We start from the raw sequence: 13,879 nt of genomic DNA, 5'->3' as shown, positions 1-13,879 counted from the left end.
GGTATTGTGCTGGAGGCGAATATCACACTCATCTTGCGTTCATGAGAAGGAATCGAAAGACTGATCAATGTACTTGAAGGTAGATTACTATTACTATGCTATAACACACACGCAAACTCCATTCATGCGGTGGGCGCGAATGTGCCGTTGGCGCACTCGAAGCCGAGGTTAGGGTTGAGCGTCGGCATCGCGTTCATGCAGATGAGCTTGGGGGCGCCGCAGCTCTGGGGGTGGATCTTGATGTCTCTGGTCTGGAAGTTCTTGCAAGACGTCTGGGTGTTGCACTCAATGATGACGGCCTCGGTGTGGGTGAGGTTAGGGAGTCCAGCGTTGTACCAGCAAGGCTGCGTATCATTGTCAGCATCCATGTACTCGTCGCAAATCGAACATCTTAAGACGTGTGAGGTGTGAGAGAAAAGACTTACGTTTGTGGTGCAGGATCCGTCACCAGGGTTGTTGGTGTTGATGCTGCCGGAGAAGTGCTCCCAGGTGAAGTCCTCCATCATGACGGACGAGTTGTTGGGCCTGTCGCCGCCAGCGCTCGCCTGGTTGAAGTAGGTCTGCGTAACAAAGATGGGGAAGGTAACGTTGTCGAGGCGGATGTTGCTCCAGGTAATGTTCTTCGCCAACCCCTGCCCACCAATCCAGCTCTTGAAGCGCGCAGCATACAGCCCGCCGTGGACATCCACGTCCTCGAAGCGGATGTTCTTCACATCAGCTACAGAGGCGACCTTTGAGCCCAGCGAGCCGACGCTCATGCCGTGGGTCTCGAAACCGATGGTGGCGTGCTTGAAGAGGACGTTGTTGGCGCCGTCGTTGATGGCGATGGCGTCGTCGCCGTTGAAGATGTTGCTGTTTGTGATGGTCACGTCCGTGGCGCCGACGTCGAAGCCGTCTGTGTTGAAGGGGAAACTGCTCGTCTCGGAGCGGGCGTCGATGACGGTGTCGGAGATTGTGATGTTCTTGCCCTTGATGGAGAAGTTCCAGCCGATGGGCTTGAGGGACTTCATGTTCTTCATGATGCCGTTGGTGACGCTGAACTGCATGAGATGGGGCCGGTTGGGCGTGCCGGCCTCGCCGGGCTTGTTGGCATCCCACCAGGCTTGTCCATGGGACTTAATCCATCCGGCGTAAGGCTGTAGAAGAGGAATGTGAGTATCAATTGAGATTTTGCCAGGGTAACACAGTCAGAAAACCATACATCAGTTGAGGCGATCCATTGGACGTTGGTGCCGCCGATTTGGAACCATGTGAGCGTGCCGCCCTTGGCAGAAACAAGAGCCTGAACGGTGGGGATGTCCTCGGGCAGAGTGATGTTGCCGTTGACGGTGATGACGACGTTGGAAAGCTTGGTGGCGACAATCGGCTCGTAGGCCTTGTACTCGACGCCCTCACGGAAGATGATCTCGGCATTGCTAGCGCACTTGGTGAACGCATCGGCGATGGCAGCCGCGTCCGATGTCGCATTGCTGGAGGGCGAAATAACACATTTCGTCGTCTGCGCGAGCGCGGGGGCCGCGAGAGAGAATGCCACTGGCAGCAGGTTGCGGTACAGCATGGCGGCGGCGAAGAATGTAGAGACCGTGGGTTGACGTTGAGAGAGAGGGTGAGCAGCTCAGTAGCGACTCAAGCTATCACGGCGGCCAAGCCGGGTTGTTATAAACATCTCAAAGCTTCGCCCCCGAGTCGTGGGACCCTCTCATAATGAGGGGTCCACAATGGAGAGGAAGGGTCACATCGGTCTCCCGGGTGAGAGCATATCGAAAATGGTACGGAGTACACCCGCAGATTTTCTTGGGAATTTTTTTTGGGTTGGGATTCCCGGGATGGTGGTGGTTTTTTGCGGAGATGAGACTAGTATCAGGTAAGGAGAGGCCGAATCTTAACGGCTTACTGACGTTGGAGAGTCTCGGTGGGCAAAAACAGCCTCAATTGCGGAGGGGAGAGGGGAGTGTAGGAGTCAGGGGGTGTCCCAAAAGGGGGATAGGCAAACGAACGCGAGTTTAGACGATCCACCGTTGCGGGTGATTGGATGGAAAATTATTCCCCGTTTCCTTGACTGACCTTGCAAGTTGCGCTATGGAATTGAGTCCTTGCAAGCTGCAGAAAAAGATCATCCGCACGTGTTGAAACTTGATCGCTTTACCAGTTGGTAGTACATAGTGATCCCCGCGCTTGAACTTGCGCTTGACTAGGACCAGGGCCGGATGTGCGGCACACTACCCTGCGGCTCTCTTTCTCATGCTCTGCGAGGTGAAGACTTGGCGTTGGATCAGGAACAGAGAGGCAATGTCAGTTGAGAAGAGACGAGAAGATTAGCGCTGGCAGAATTTATAGCTGGTCTGATAAAATGACATTGCTTGTCAATTTGCGTGGTGCGACAAGTCATATCAAAGACACAGCCCTACGCACCTTGTCAATCTAAGACAGGGTGAATTAATCAAACCTTGTGCCATCTCAAGGAGCAATTTCCGGCTAAGCTTTGGGACGCAGTCTATATTTTGAATTTGAGCTTGCATGGATGCCACGAGATCTCAGATGAGCAGCACTCCAGTAGCATCTGTCAGCGGCCAGCGGGCAGACCAGGATTAGTTACGTGCCGTTGTCACTTTGTCGGTCTGATATATGGAAACTCAATGGTACAGACGGCAAGTGATTGTTCACAAAGTCTCGATTTCGAGGTTCTCGACTTTTTTTTACGAAAAATTCTTAGGTCTAAAGAAAGAACTCGTTGGAAGAAAAGACTGTATACGTGAGTTTCATCCAACAGACTTGTCGTCGTGGGCATCGAAGAAGCCAAGCCGGAACCCCGTCTGGATCGACAGATTGAGAAGGCCGGGCCCGGCTCGGCAGTCTCGGCGCCCCGCTCTTTCCCGAGTGGTCGAAGCAGCCCCGGTCCTTCTTTGGCATCCGATATCGAGAACATTGTCGTCGTTTCCTATCAACTTGCCTTGATCTATACTAGGGGCGTACAAGACAAGTCATGCCTTAAGGTTTAGGCAGTTCAATGTTTTGAATTACATTCGATGAATGGTTTGGTGTCGGGTATCATACACATGCCACGTCTCACTCCTCCTGCTGATGCTCCTCCGCATCAACCTTACCTCTCACCGGGGCGGCGGCCGCTAGTCTCGGCTGAAGCCCCCTTTGCTGGTCCAACTTCCTCCTCTCCCACGGCTTCAACTTGGTCTCCTCGGCCGGCCCATCCACCTCCTTGGCCCACTTGACCCAGTCGGAACGCCTCGTCTTCCACATGTCACCCTTCCACGTGCGCCAGACGCTGCGGCCCATCCAGGAGTCACGCAGGGCCCTCTCGTGCTCCGCCAGCGCGCCGATGATGGTCTGCTTGACGTGAAACGGGATCGACCGGTCTGTGCCGCGGGAGGGCACCTCGATGATGGCGAGGACGACGTTGTGGCCGAACTGCGACTGGGCGAGCTCGGCCGCGTGCGGGGCAATCGCACCGACGAGCGCCTTGTGGAAGAACTCGTTTTGGGGGGCTGCCGGGGTGGCGAGGGCTGTCGTCAGGACGGTCATTGATGCCATTGACGTGGTTGCGAGCTTGACGAGGAGGTCTGGGGGCGTGGCGAGGAGGGATTTCTGGGCGACCTTGACGGGATTGCCTGAGGTCTTGAGCATAGCTGTTACGAGTTGACAGCCGTGGTTGGCAACGGCGGTCTTGTTCTGCGGGCCATCCTGCTGGAACTTCTTGTCGTCTGAGGCAGGCTCTTCCTCGACTAGGTGGCAAAGCTTCGGCACTACGTCCTTGGGATTGGAGCCGAGCGCGTCGGTGAGAGCTCTTGTGAGCGCACTCTTCTCCTCATACGCGCCACGGGCCTCGCAGCGCTCAAAGAGGGTCTTGAGCACGTTGTACCGGGCCTTGGTCACCAAGAGGGGCACGGCGGGGATGATCTTCTTGACAGCCTCGACGAGATCGTCCTTGCTGGCACGGTTCAGAACGCGAAGAGCGGGATACGAGGCAATGTCGTTGCGGACGTAGGTTGCGATGCGCTCGCCGAAGAAGTTGCGAGAGAGCGCCTTGAAGATCTTGCCGGGGCAATTTGTGAGGAGCGTTTCGAGGAGGCGAGATCCGATCTGGTCGTACACCATGCTGTTGACAAAGTCTGCCGCCTGCGATGACTCGTCGCTCAGAGATTGAGGCGCGTCGGGCAACAGTCTGTACAGCAGGGTGTCCTTTGTTGATGCTGCGGACTCCTTGTCGCTCTTGTGGTTGAGGGAAATGTCGAGCTCGAGCAGGAGCTGGAGGAGAGGGTTGCCTGTAGGGTGCTTGGCGAGCACACGCAGCGCGGTAAAGTCCATGCCGGAAACAGCATCCTGGATGATCTTCTTGGTGGCCATGGTGAAGGATTCGGGAACGGCCCTCAGCTGGTGGGTGAGTTCGTCTGCGGTTGCTGTGGCTCCCTGGACGGAAATGTACTCCTTCTTCTTGCTCTTCAGCATCGACTTGGTAGCTGCGTCGTCCAGTGGTCTTCCGGACAGAACAACCAGGAGCACGCGCAGGGTATGGGACCCGAATCTGTCCGTCAGGAGGAATCCCATGTGCTGTTCGAACTCATCGAGGGTCATAAGGAAGAGGTCCTCCATAGTGTTCTCAGGCGCCGGCTCGCCGTCCTCTTCAGTATTCATCTCGTCGTCCGCCTTAGATTCCGGTACGATACCTCCCAACTCTTGTGTCACAACTGGTGCCGATTCGAGGAACAGCTTCTCACAGCAGTGACTGGCAAATCGATGCTGTACCAGGGACAGGAAATGAGTAGCAAAAGCGTTGAAGATCTGCTTCTTCTGTCTTGTGTTCGAAAGGATAATGAGGCGCTCCATGAGTCGTGAAAGCGATTGACTGCTGGCCAACTTCAATTCCTTGCCCCGCGCCTCCTTGTACACGTTTTGCAGGAAGACGTCGCGCTCCTCGGACGAGGGAAACTGGTTCAATTCGAGCAGCTCGTCGGCGCGGCGGAAGTATTCCTGTTCCTCGTCGGCAAGCATTCCGAAGAACTCCACCTCGGGCCCATTGCCACGGAATGACTGCTCCTGCTCGTTCGCCGCATCGTCGAAGGCGGGCTGTTGTTCGCCATGCTGTTCCTCGTCCTCGACCCGCCTGCGCTTCGACGATCGTTCCTCTTTGTTCGCCTCGTAATTCTCTTCATCCACCTCCCTCCTCTTCTTCTTCCGCTCGTCGCGGATCGCTTGACGTTTCGTTCTCGGCTTCGGCATTGTGATTGAGGGCTGGAGGTTGCAAGGCGAAAAGTATTTTGCTGGGGAACTGGGCGGGTTCGTCGTACCGAACACTGGAGAGACGAGTAGCTCAAGAAAAAAAACTTTTGGGCTCCTTTATCTAATCTCTTATCTTATCTGGGACCACCCCACCACCCACTCCAGGTACCTTACTGTCCCTCATCCAGGCTCATCATCCATGCTCCCCCAGAAATGTCTCCTCCGTCTTCCATCTAGGTTCGCTTCGATTCTTCTCATCTCCTGGTAAAAGATGCTTCTAGCTCTTCTCACTTATAAGATCTCTTCTTATTTGATACTTCTGTCATCCAAGCTTGTCTCGGTCACAGGTAGCGCCATCAACGCCCAAACACATTGCGCACGCAGCATCTCGTCTATGAACCTTCTGCTGGCATTGGTTCGGCCGAGTCTATCATCTAAGACATCATTCTTCGATGTCTTCATATCGAATTGCACCATTTTACCACATGATTCTCTCGCACTTACGCCGCAATCTCCTTGCCGACTTCTTCTAGCGCCTTGACCAAGCCCTCGACGGTTCCCTGTAGGGTCTGACAGTTGACGACAACCCGGAAGAAGCTACCTCGTTCCCCAGGAGCATAGTCGATCATGAAGCCGCGCTGTATCAGCTTGTGGACCATTTCGCTGGTCCGTCTCGTGTTCGCCTCGGGTTCCTCTGCAAGCTGGCCGTTTGGCGCATAGTAGAAGCAGACCTGCAAGCAAGGTGGCGGGTTCGACGAGACCAGGACAAAGTTGTCGCTCTTCTGCACCAACGTCGCGAGGTGCTCCGCCAGGGAAAACGCATGATCAATCTGCTGCTCGAAGCCGCCGGCGCCATAGTAGATCCAGGCCAGCGCCAGCTTCAGACTGTCGCCCCTACGTCCGCACTGGAGGGTCAGGTCCGCCAGATCCCACACGTCCTCGGCCTCGTCCATGTTGTGGAACAAGTACCCGGCAGGCAAGGTGTTTGCCTTGTGGAATACCTTCTCGTCCGGCGTCAGCAGGAACGAGCACGTCACGGGCACGTTCATCATCTTGTGTGGGTTGACCGTCAACGAGTCGGCTAGATGGGAGCCCTTGAGCTTTGCCTTTTGCTTCCCCGAGAAGATGGCAGACCCTCCCCAGCTGGCGTCGATGTGGAACCACAGGCCAAACTCCTTGCAGATGCTCGAAATCTCCTCAAAGGGGTCGTAGGAGCCCATGACTGTCGTTCCGGCGGTCGAGTTGACGTACAAGGGCGTCTTGCCCTCGGCTTTGGCGCGGACGACGAGCTCGCGGAGGGCTTCGGGGACCATGCGTCCGGCGTCGTCGATGGGCACGGCCCACACGCTCGACGCGCCGAGGCCGCAGGCGAGAGCGCTCTTCTCGACAGAGTAGTGGCCGTGGGCGCTGGTGAAGATGACAAAGTCGTGCGAGCCGTTGCCGGATGCCTTTGTCTCGGGGTAGAGGGCGCTCCGCGCCACGACGAGGGAGGTCAGGTTGGAGGCGCTGCCGCCCTGGCAGGTGACGCCGCCGGCGCGGGGGCCGTTGAAGCCGAAGAGGTTTGCAAACTTTCGTGCCGTGATCTTTTCGATTATGCTCAGTGCAGGCGAGACTTGGTAGACGTGGAGCTTGGTTTACTTAGCAAAGACAATACCGCAAGACCAGGGGACAGGTGAACTTACATTTGTGTTTAGGACAGATAGAACGAGATCGGAGACGACGCCAACCTGTGAAAAGTCAGAGCTTCATCCAGCGCATCGCGCATGTATCAGAAGGGTTGCGAACATACCGGAGTATTGCTTGCATACAACTTATCCATGAAGCCCTGATCCCAGGTGTTGACGCTGTACCTAAGGATCTTTTGCACGACATCGAGCAAGCCCTCCTTACCGAGCCCATCGCCCTCGGGAAGAGAGAGCTTCAACTTTTCGACCAACGCCTCAGGCTTCTGGGTGTCGACCAAGACATTGCTGGGGACGCCTTCAATGTCAACGGATGTGAAGCCGTTGGCCTTATGGCCAGCTGCCTCATCGGCTGCTCTGATGTACGGGACGATCAGACCCTTGACGGCATCGAGCAGCTATTGAACAGGGAGCAGGCAGATCAGTCAGGATGTCCGGGCAGCATGTCGCACCCAGCCTAGCTGACGATGCTGAGACACTTACATCCTCTACTTCCTCGGCTCTTTTGAGCGTCTGCGGGACTGCATGGTGCCCATTTGTGCCGTTGGTGCCGTTCATCGTTGTTGTGCTGAGAGATTGAAACTTCCCTTTCACCGGAAGTCTGAGAAAGTTTCGAAAATTCTTTCAGAAATGTCAGAAGCTCAGACAGTGAAAGTTTCGCCAAAATTACCGCTCAAACTGGACAGAACGGAATGAATTGTTGGTATATCCAAGTCTTCGAATCGCTTGCTCGGTCCACTCTATGTTTCTCCAATGTCGACTCCAACCAGAATGAGTAATAACGTTTGGAGAAATTCTTCAACAGCCGGCGTTTATTCCCCGATGACGGCACATCGGAGCAAAGTGGCGCGAGCCCACCTTTACCCACCCGGCTGGGAAACTAGCCGCACTCGCCGAGCCTGTGCCGTGTATGGCATGACAAGGATCTAGTGTTTCCAGCTTGAAGATCGAGTGGTGGGGTTAACAGCGTCGCCGCGATCACGTTTCGAAATCTCACGTATGTGATTAACCAATTTTTTAGGAATGTCTGGATCTGGATTTACCCCCAACATATTCAAAGCCCTCAATATTCTACTCAAATGTCAGACGCAGCATCTACGTTCTGCTCCACACGCATACCGCTGGGCAGATTGTCCTTGACCGCATCCTTGATCACCTCACCGCCAGTCCTCATAGCCTGAATGATGCCAGCCGCAGGCATGGGAACGCCGACCTTGTGTAAAATGTCTGTTTGCTCTGCGATTGCATCGATGCGTGACTGAAGGCCGTCGGAGATTTCCTGCTGCTTCTAAAATGAGAAAGATGTCAATGTTAGTGATGTTCATTAACGCAGAAAGTCCCTCAGCCCGAAAAGACACAAGGACTCACCTGAGCAACAAGCTCATTTATAGCCTTGTTAGCAGCATCTGTGAAGTTATTAAGCTGGTCGCGCTTGGGAGCGATCTCCTCAGCAGTCTTTGTGACCTTGCTTAGTTCCGTGAGAAGGTCAAGGCCCGGATTGACGTATTTGGCATGCACATTGGTATACATCTGGCAGATCATCTGCAGAAGATCAAAGTACGCCTTGATCTGCAGGGTTGAGATGTAGATGGTCTCGATATCGAGATCATTGAGCTTCAGGATACCCCTCTGCGACGCCTCCTGGCCGATAGCTGTGACATCGGTGTCAAAGTTCTTCACCTTGGTCTCAATGATGACTTTAACCATGGTAGAGAGAGCATTGAAGAAGGTAGTGAGCTTGCTGATCTGGACCTTGAGCTCAACCAGAATGGCAATGCACTCAATCAAGATCTCTTTGACGCGTTCAAGGACTGCGCCGGCAATCTCGATGCCCTTGAGCTTAGTCTGAATGCCAGTCAGCCTCTTCTGAACCTCTGCGGCAGCTGCTACGGCGTTCGTGTAGTTTGCTTGGGCCGTCTCTAGGGCCTTTTGATTGAGGGCAAGCTTCTCGGTGGCAGTACTCAGGGCGGCAGTGATGGCGCTATTGTCCTTCTTATCCACAGAGATGTTATTCAACTTCGGCGCATTCGAGGAGGAGCCCGGGAACGATTTTGCTGTGGCCTCGAGCTTTGTGACAGTGAGCTTCGCCTGGGTAATGGCATCTTGCCACTTCTTGATGGAGGCTGGGTCCGTCTTTGCGGAGCTGAGCTTTTGCTGATTGGCGACCTCCTTCTTGATATCCTCGACGATAGCAATACTAGATTCAAAGGCAGCGGCAAGCTCCGTGCTGGGTGCACCAGTACCCAACTTTGCAGACCTCTGTTGCATCTGGAGGTTGCTGAGGAGCCAAGTAAGACCCTCGGTACCGGCTCCGTTCTTAGACGCCTGATCCTTGAACTTTGACCAGTCGGGGGTGCGGCCCTCACCCGCAGTAAGATAGGTCAAGAGTGTAGTCATAAAGGGAGCAAGAAGAGGGGCCGCGACATATGCAGGATCGGTCTCGGGAGTTGCGTCGTTGAATTGGAGGGTCGCACCGCCAGGCTGAGCGCCTTGCTGGCCTCCGAGAAGAGCTTGGGCAATGGGTGGCGCACCCGGAGCGTTGAGCGCGCCCTGGCGACCAACTTGAGCGAGTCCGCCTACAACTCCATTGACTGCAGACATAGGATTCGCGGCATTGATAATCGCAGGTAGCGCCTGGGCTACAAGCGATGGTCCTGCCGAAGCAATGGCATTCAAAGCACCCATAGCGCAGGTCTCCCAAGCTATACCAAGTTTTTGTTAGCATTTGATGGCATTGTGGTGGATGAGAACAAGTTAAGTTACCAGATGGCACAGCGTCGTTGGCGGCTTGAAATGCCTTCTCCTGCTTGGCAAGCGACTTCTTCATCTCTTCAGATGCCTTGTCGGCCTTCTCGAGTTCCTTGTTCGTGTAGCTTGCCTCGATCTCAGCCTGTAACTTAGCGGATAGATTGTCTTGCGACTCCTGCTCAGTGGTACCGTGCTTCTGAACAGAGGCCTGTTGAAACTCGGAAACAGCCAGAAGCCATGTATCAAAGGCCTTTTCGGTGTCCTGGGCGTAGTTGAGGCAATTGTTGGACATCCTTCGCAACTTTACAAGCTCGTTCGTCAAGTTGCGCTGAGTGTCCGGGAGGCCCTGGATGGCTTTAACAGTGCGAGTGACGGTCTCTATAAGCTCAGAAGACGTGCCGGCAATGGCTGACATGTTGCTTCCCGCAATGCGAAATGCCTTGTCGCCTTCCCCGGCAACAAATACCAGGCATGCTCTGAGAGTTGGTTTGGCGGCAACACTATAGATGATTAGGTCGCCGTTGTCGTGGGATGTATGGAGAAGTAAAGAAGGGGAACATACCGCAAATACTTAAATCCTCCAGCTGGGACAGCGTCGCCCAAGCTGATAGCTGCGGCTTCGGGCGAAGCCGCGGCGACATGGCAAGCGCCAACCAACGTAATGGCAGTTGGAGCTGCGGAAAGAAGCTCATTCCAGTTGTACTGGAAAAGAAGAGACTCCTTGACCTCTTGAACGAACTGGGCTCCCGCCTTGCCTCCATGAGTCTTCTTCAAGACGGCCTGTTGAGCGGCTTCAACCTTGGCAAGACTATCAGCAGACATAATGATAGTTTCGGGATGGAGAAATTTGATGTCTTGAAGGTTAGATGGTAATTTGTGTGAGAATTGGTGGTAATGGGCAGTGATTGTTGTTTAAAAACCTATTGGTAGTGAATCTGATGAGCAAAACTTTCTTCTTTATACTTGACAGCGGACCAGTCTAACATTTTCTGCTTCACAAGTTTCGATAGTACGAATGTATATGCTCAACTAAGCTTCTGACGCAAGCAGATCACTAAGGCGCTACGGTAAGTCCACATTTTCGCAAATTGCGGCCCAGATTTCGAATGCTTCCTGTTTCTTGGAGTCTCTCTGTGTAAGCGCCACGCTTTACAAGTCTGACATCCTCCGCCGATTGCCACTCTGGGTGCGGAAACATCGGGTCTGTTTTCCCCATGTTCAGCCAGCCAGAAAACATCGAGTGAAGTAGTTTCGCCAAAAGCCTCTCTGAAAACAGTTCTCGACTACGAGTTTGTCACAGAGACTTTCAGCTGACTAGCGTAGTTGAGATAGACGATGCCCACATTTCTCCAGCTTCCTACGGCCGAGACCGGTGACAGGAGCTCTGTGAAGGTCAGCAGCGGCGACTTTTGACGTCTTTCGTGTTCTGGACTCAAAATCCCCAGCGTTGCGATGTGATAGTGGCTTGACAGACTTGAGCTGCAGGAAGGTTTCTCCATCATGCCGCTAAATTTCCAACCAAGGACTACTATCTGGAAGAAATATTCGAAGAATCAACCAAACCCATGATTAAGTATTCGATCTAAATGCACTTTGCTTTAAACAGGACAACAGCCACAATGTCTTTATAGGGGATTATCATCGCTCAATCAAACAGCTAAATTCTATCAACCTGCATTCTTGATACTGAATACTTTTACTCTTTGGAATTCTCTTTCTTTGCCGTTACAATGTATAACACATATCTTGACTTATTCTATAATCTCTAGGCTAAATCGAACACGTTCTAGAAACGTCTCGATGACTAGCGTGCTGAAGATAGTACCCTATTTAGTGAAGCTGCCGCTTTATTAGATAAGGCCAATGACGCCGCCTTTGAGGGACTTGAGACCTTAGTCGTCTAACTCTTATAGAGAGCGGATGGCGATTTGCCTGTTGGTAAAGACGCTGTACCGTAGCTCCCTATTGCTATTATTAGATTACGAGGTAGAAAAGGGACCCTATTAAGTAGTTAAGTAGGGGTAGTAGGTAGGTAGTCTAGGCCCGTATAGACGGACCCTTTTACCTACTTATACTTATAGAGGGATCGCGGGCCCTATTTATAATCTTCCCCTCTTATATATATATAATAGACCTATATTAACTTATTAACCTAGTTATAACTAAAAAGTATAACCTATTTACGTATATACTAATACTAATTAGTAATTAAATTATATATATATTTTTACCGTAAGTTAGTAAGGATATAATTATAAAAAAAATAGCCTCGACTTACTTCGCTAGCTATTCCGACTTATTAACTTAGTTCTATCTATCTAACTAATAATAAGTAGCCTAGTCTATATTACCTTAACTCTCCTCTACTACTACTAGCTAATAACTAATTAACTAGTTACGGGCTATTAAGAGCGCGCTCTATTATATATAATCTTTTTTACTAAGGCCACTGTTATAAAAAGATTAACTACTTTACTACTACTATTAACCTCGCTTTTACTATTAATATTATCTTTACTAGCCTTATTATAATTACTAACTTCTCTTTAATTAAGCTGCTCGTAGAAGAATCTATTTTAAATATATTATAACTAAGTGCTACTTTAAACTAATAATAGGTAAAAAGAGATTAATTATTAAAAAATTAATTTAATAATCGCTAGTATACTAGCGCTTAGTAATAATAAGATTTTTAGAATTATAAATATATTAATAGTAAAGTATTTTCTTATAGATAGTAAAATATTCTAAAATACTAAAAAAAAAAAAAGATCTTAATAATAGTAATAATAGGGATCTATTTTATATTATTAGTAGATCTACCTCTTTCTAACTTAATAAAAACTCCGAGACTAAATTAATAAAAATAAAATATAAAAAGGGCTAAAAAAAATCGCTAATTAGTAACTAATAAAATCCTCTATTTATTATTAAAAATACGGTTATAAAAGGCCTTTTTTTTTTTTTTATAACCTTTTACTAACTTTAGTAACTTTCTATTTATATACCTTATTAAAAGAGTAAAATTTTCTAATTAATAATAGTAGCCCGCTTATTATTATTAAAACGATTATTATAACCGACCTATTACTTATTTAAACCTACTTAATGTTATACTACGATTAAAATATAACGATTACCTCTTACGATTATCTTCTACTATATACCTTACTAAATATACTATAGTAACCGCTAGCTTAAGTAATAAGTAAAAAGGGGCTAACGACTAATTAATATTACCTTAGACCTATTTATATTCTTAAATTATAGAACTATACCTAATTCTAACTTACTAATAAAACTACGTAAACCTAACTTAATAGGGCTTATTTAATATTATACTTACTCTTATAAATAATAAAAAGCTTAATACTTTCGTCCTTTATATAATAAGATCTTACTATTAAGACGGCCTAACGAGCGAGGAGCTATAAAAGGACTTTAAGACCGATTTTTAAAACTAAAAAGTAGGGGACTTCTTAAGAGTTAAAAGTATAATTTTTAAAAAGCTAAGAAACTTTTTTATAAATAATAATATTAACTTAATAATTAAAGATCGTAATTAAATAGTAAATAAAATTATTAATACCCTTAATACTTAATACTTTCTTATTTAGATTTCTAAAAAAATCGTAGCTTACTATAGCCGTACTAAATATTTTAATATATTATACTACGATCCTTACTTCTTTTATTTACTATTCCTATAATTAATAAATACTAACGATCTTATTTAACGAGCTAGAAAAATAATAAAAAAGTTTATATAAACTTAGCTAGCTTAATTAAAATAATTAAAACTATAACCTTAGCCTCGCTACTAACTAATTAACTTACTACCCCTCTAAAAAAAAGAGGAAAAAGAATTAAAAAATAAAGTTATTATTACCTAATAGTAAAATCTATCCCGTTAAATACTATACTTCGATATAAAAACTAAAAATAATATTATACCTAATACCCGCTAATTAATTAACCTCGCTAAGCTCTATGATAATAAAAATAAGTATAATAACGAGAAGTATAATATTTTTAATAAGAAACTTCGGATCTTTAAAATACTATACTAACGGGTAGGAATTAGTAAATAGTACTATTCTAATACTTTTTTAAATATACTTAAAAAAAGGGCGTTAACCTTTTATTTTAATTAACTTAGTAATACCTCTAACTTACTTAGTTTCGATATAATATACTAAAGGACCTAGGAATATTTT

At 48.8% G+C, this 13,879-nt stretch overlaps 4 protein-coding genes across 4 annotated transcripts; all 4 read right to left on the bottom strand.

The window, feature by feature from the left end:
• Window positions 1–122: 122 nt before the first annotated feature.
• On the bottom strand, window positions 123–1,558 carry CCOS01_07523 (glycosyl hydrolase family 28; the record flags this gene model as incomplete). The annotated part of the gene is made up of 3 exons (XM_060455687.1): window positions 123–344; window positions 426–1,136; window positions 1,202–1,558. 3 exons carry the CDS (start codon window positions 1,556–1,558, stop codon window positions 123–125), a joined length of 1,290 nt encoding a protein of 429 aa, XP_060313579.1.
• A 1,508-nt stretch (window positions 1,559–3,066) lies between these two features.
• Window positions 3,067–5,232, bottom strand: CCOS01_07522 (pumilio-family RNA binding repeat domain-containing protein; the record flags this gene model as incomplete). The annotated part of the gene is made up of 1 exon (XM_060455686.1): window positions 3,067–5,232. The coding sequence occupies one exon, from the start codon at window positions 5,230–5,232 to the stop codon at window positions 3,067–3,069; it is 2,166 nt and encodes a 721-aa protein (XP_060313578.1).
• A 500-nt stretch (window positions 5,233–5,732) lies between these two features.
• On the bottom strand, window positions 5,733–7,472 carry CCOS01_07521 (uncharacterized protein; the record flags this gene model as incomplete). The annotated part of the gene is made up of 4 exons (XM_060455685.1): window positions 5,733–6,860; window positions 6,915–6,959; window positions 7,022–7,312; window positions 7,398–7,472. The coding sequence occupies 4 exons, from the start codon at window positions 7,470–7,472 to the stop codon at window positions 5,733–5,735; spliced, it is 1,539 nt and encodes a 512-aa protein (XP_060313577.1).
• Window positions 7,473–7,989: 517 nt separating this feature from the next.
• Window positions 7,990–10,484, bottom strand: CCOS01_07520 (uncharacterized protein; the record flags this gene model as incomplete). Its single annotated transcript, XM_060455684.1, has 4 exons — window positions 7,990–8,202; window positions 8,283–9,616; window positions 9,678–10,162; window positions 10,225–10,484. 4 exons carry the CDS (start codon window positions 10,482–10,484, stop codon window positions 7,990–7,992), a joined length of 2,292 nt encoding a protein of 763 aa, XP_060313576.1.
• Between the last annotated feature and the right edge of the window lie 3,395 nt (window positions 10,485–13,879).

The sequence above is a fragment of the Colletotrichum costaricense genome (assembly GCF_030867565.1).
Source record: "Colletotrichum costaricense strain IMI 309622 chromosome Unknown Scaffold_7.1, whole genome shotgun sequence".
Classification (NCBI taxonomy): Eukaryota; Fungi; Ascomycota; class Sordariomycetes; order Glomerellales; family Glomerellaceae; genus Colletotrichum; species Colletotrichum costaricense.
This window is presented reverse-complemented; position numbering and strand designations above follow the sequence as displayed.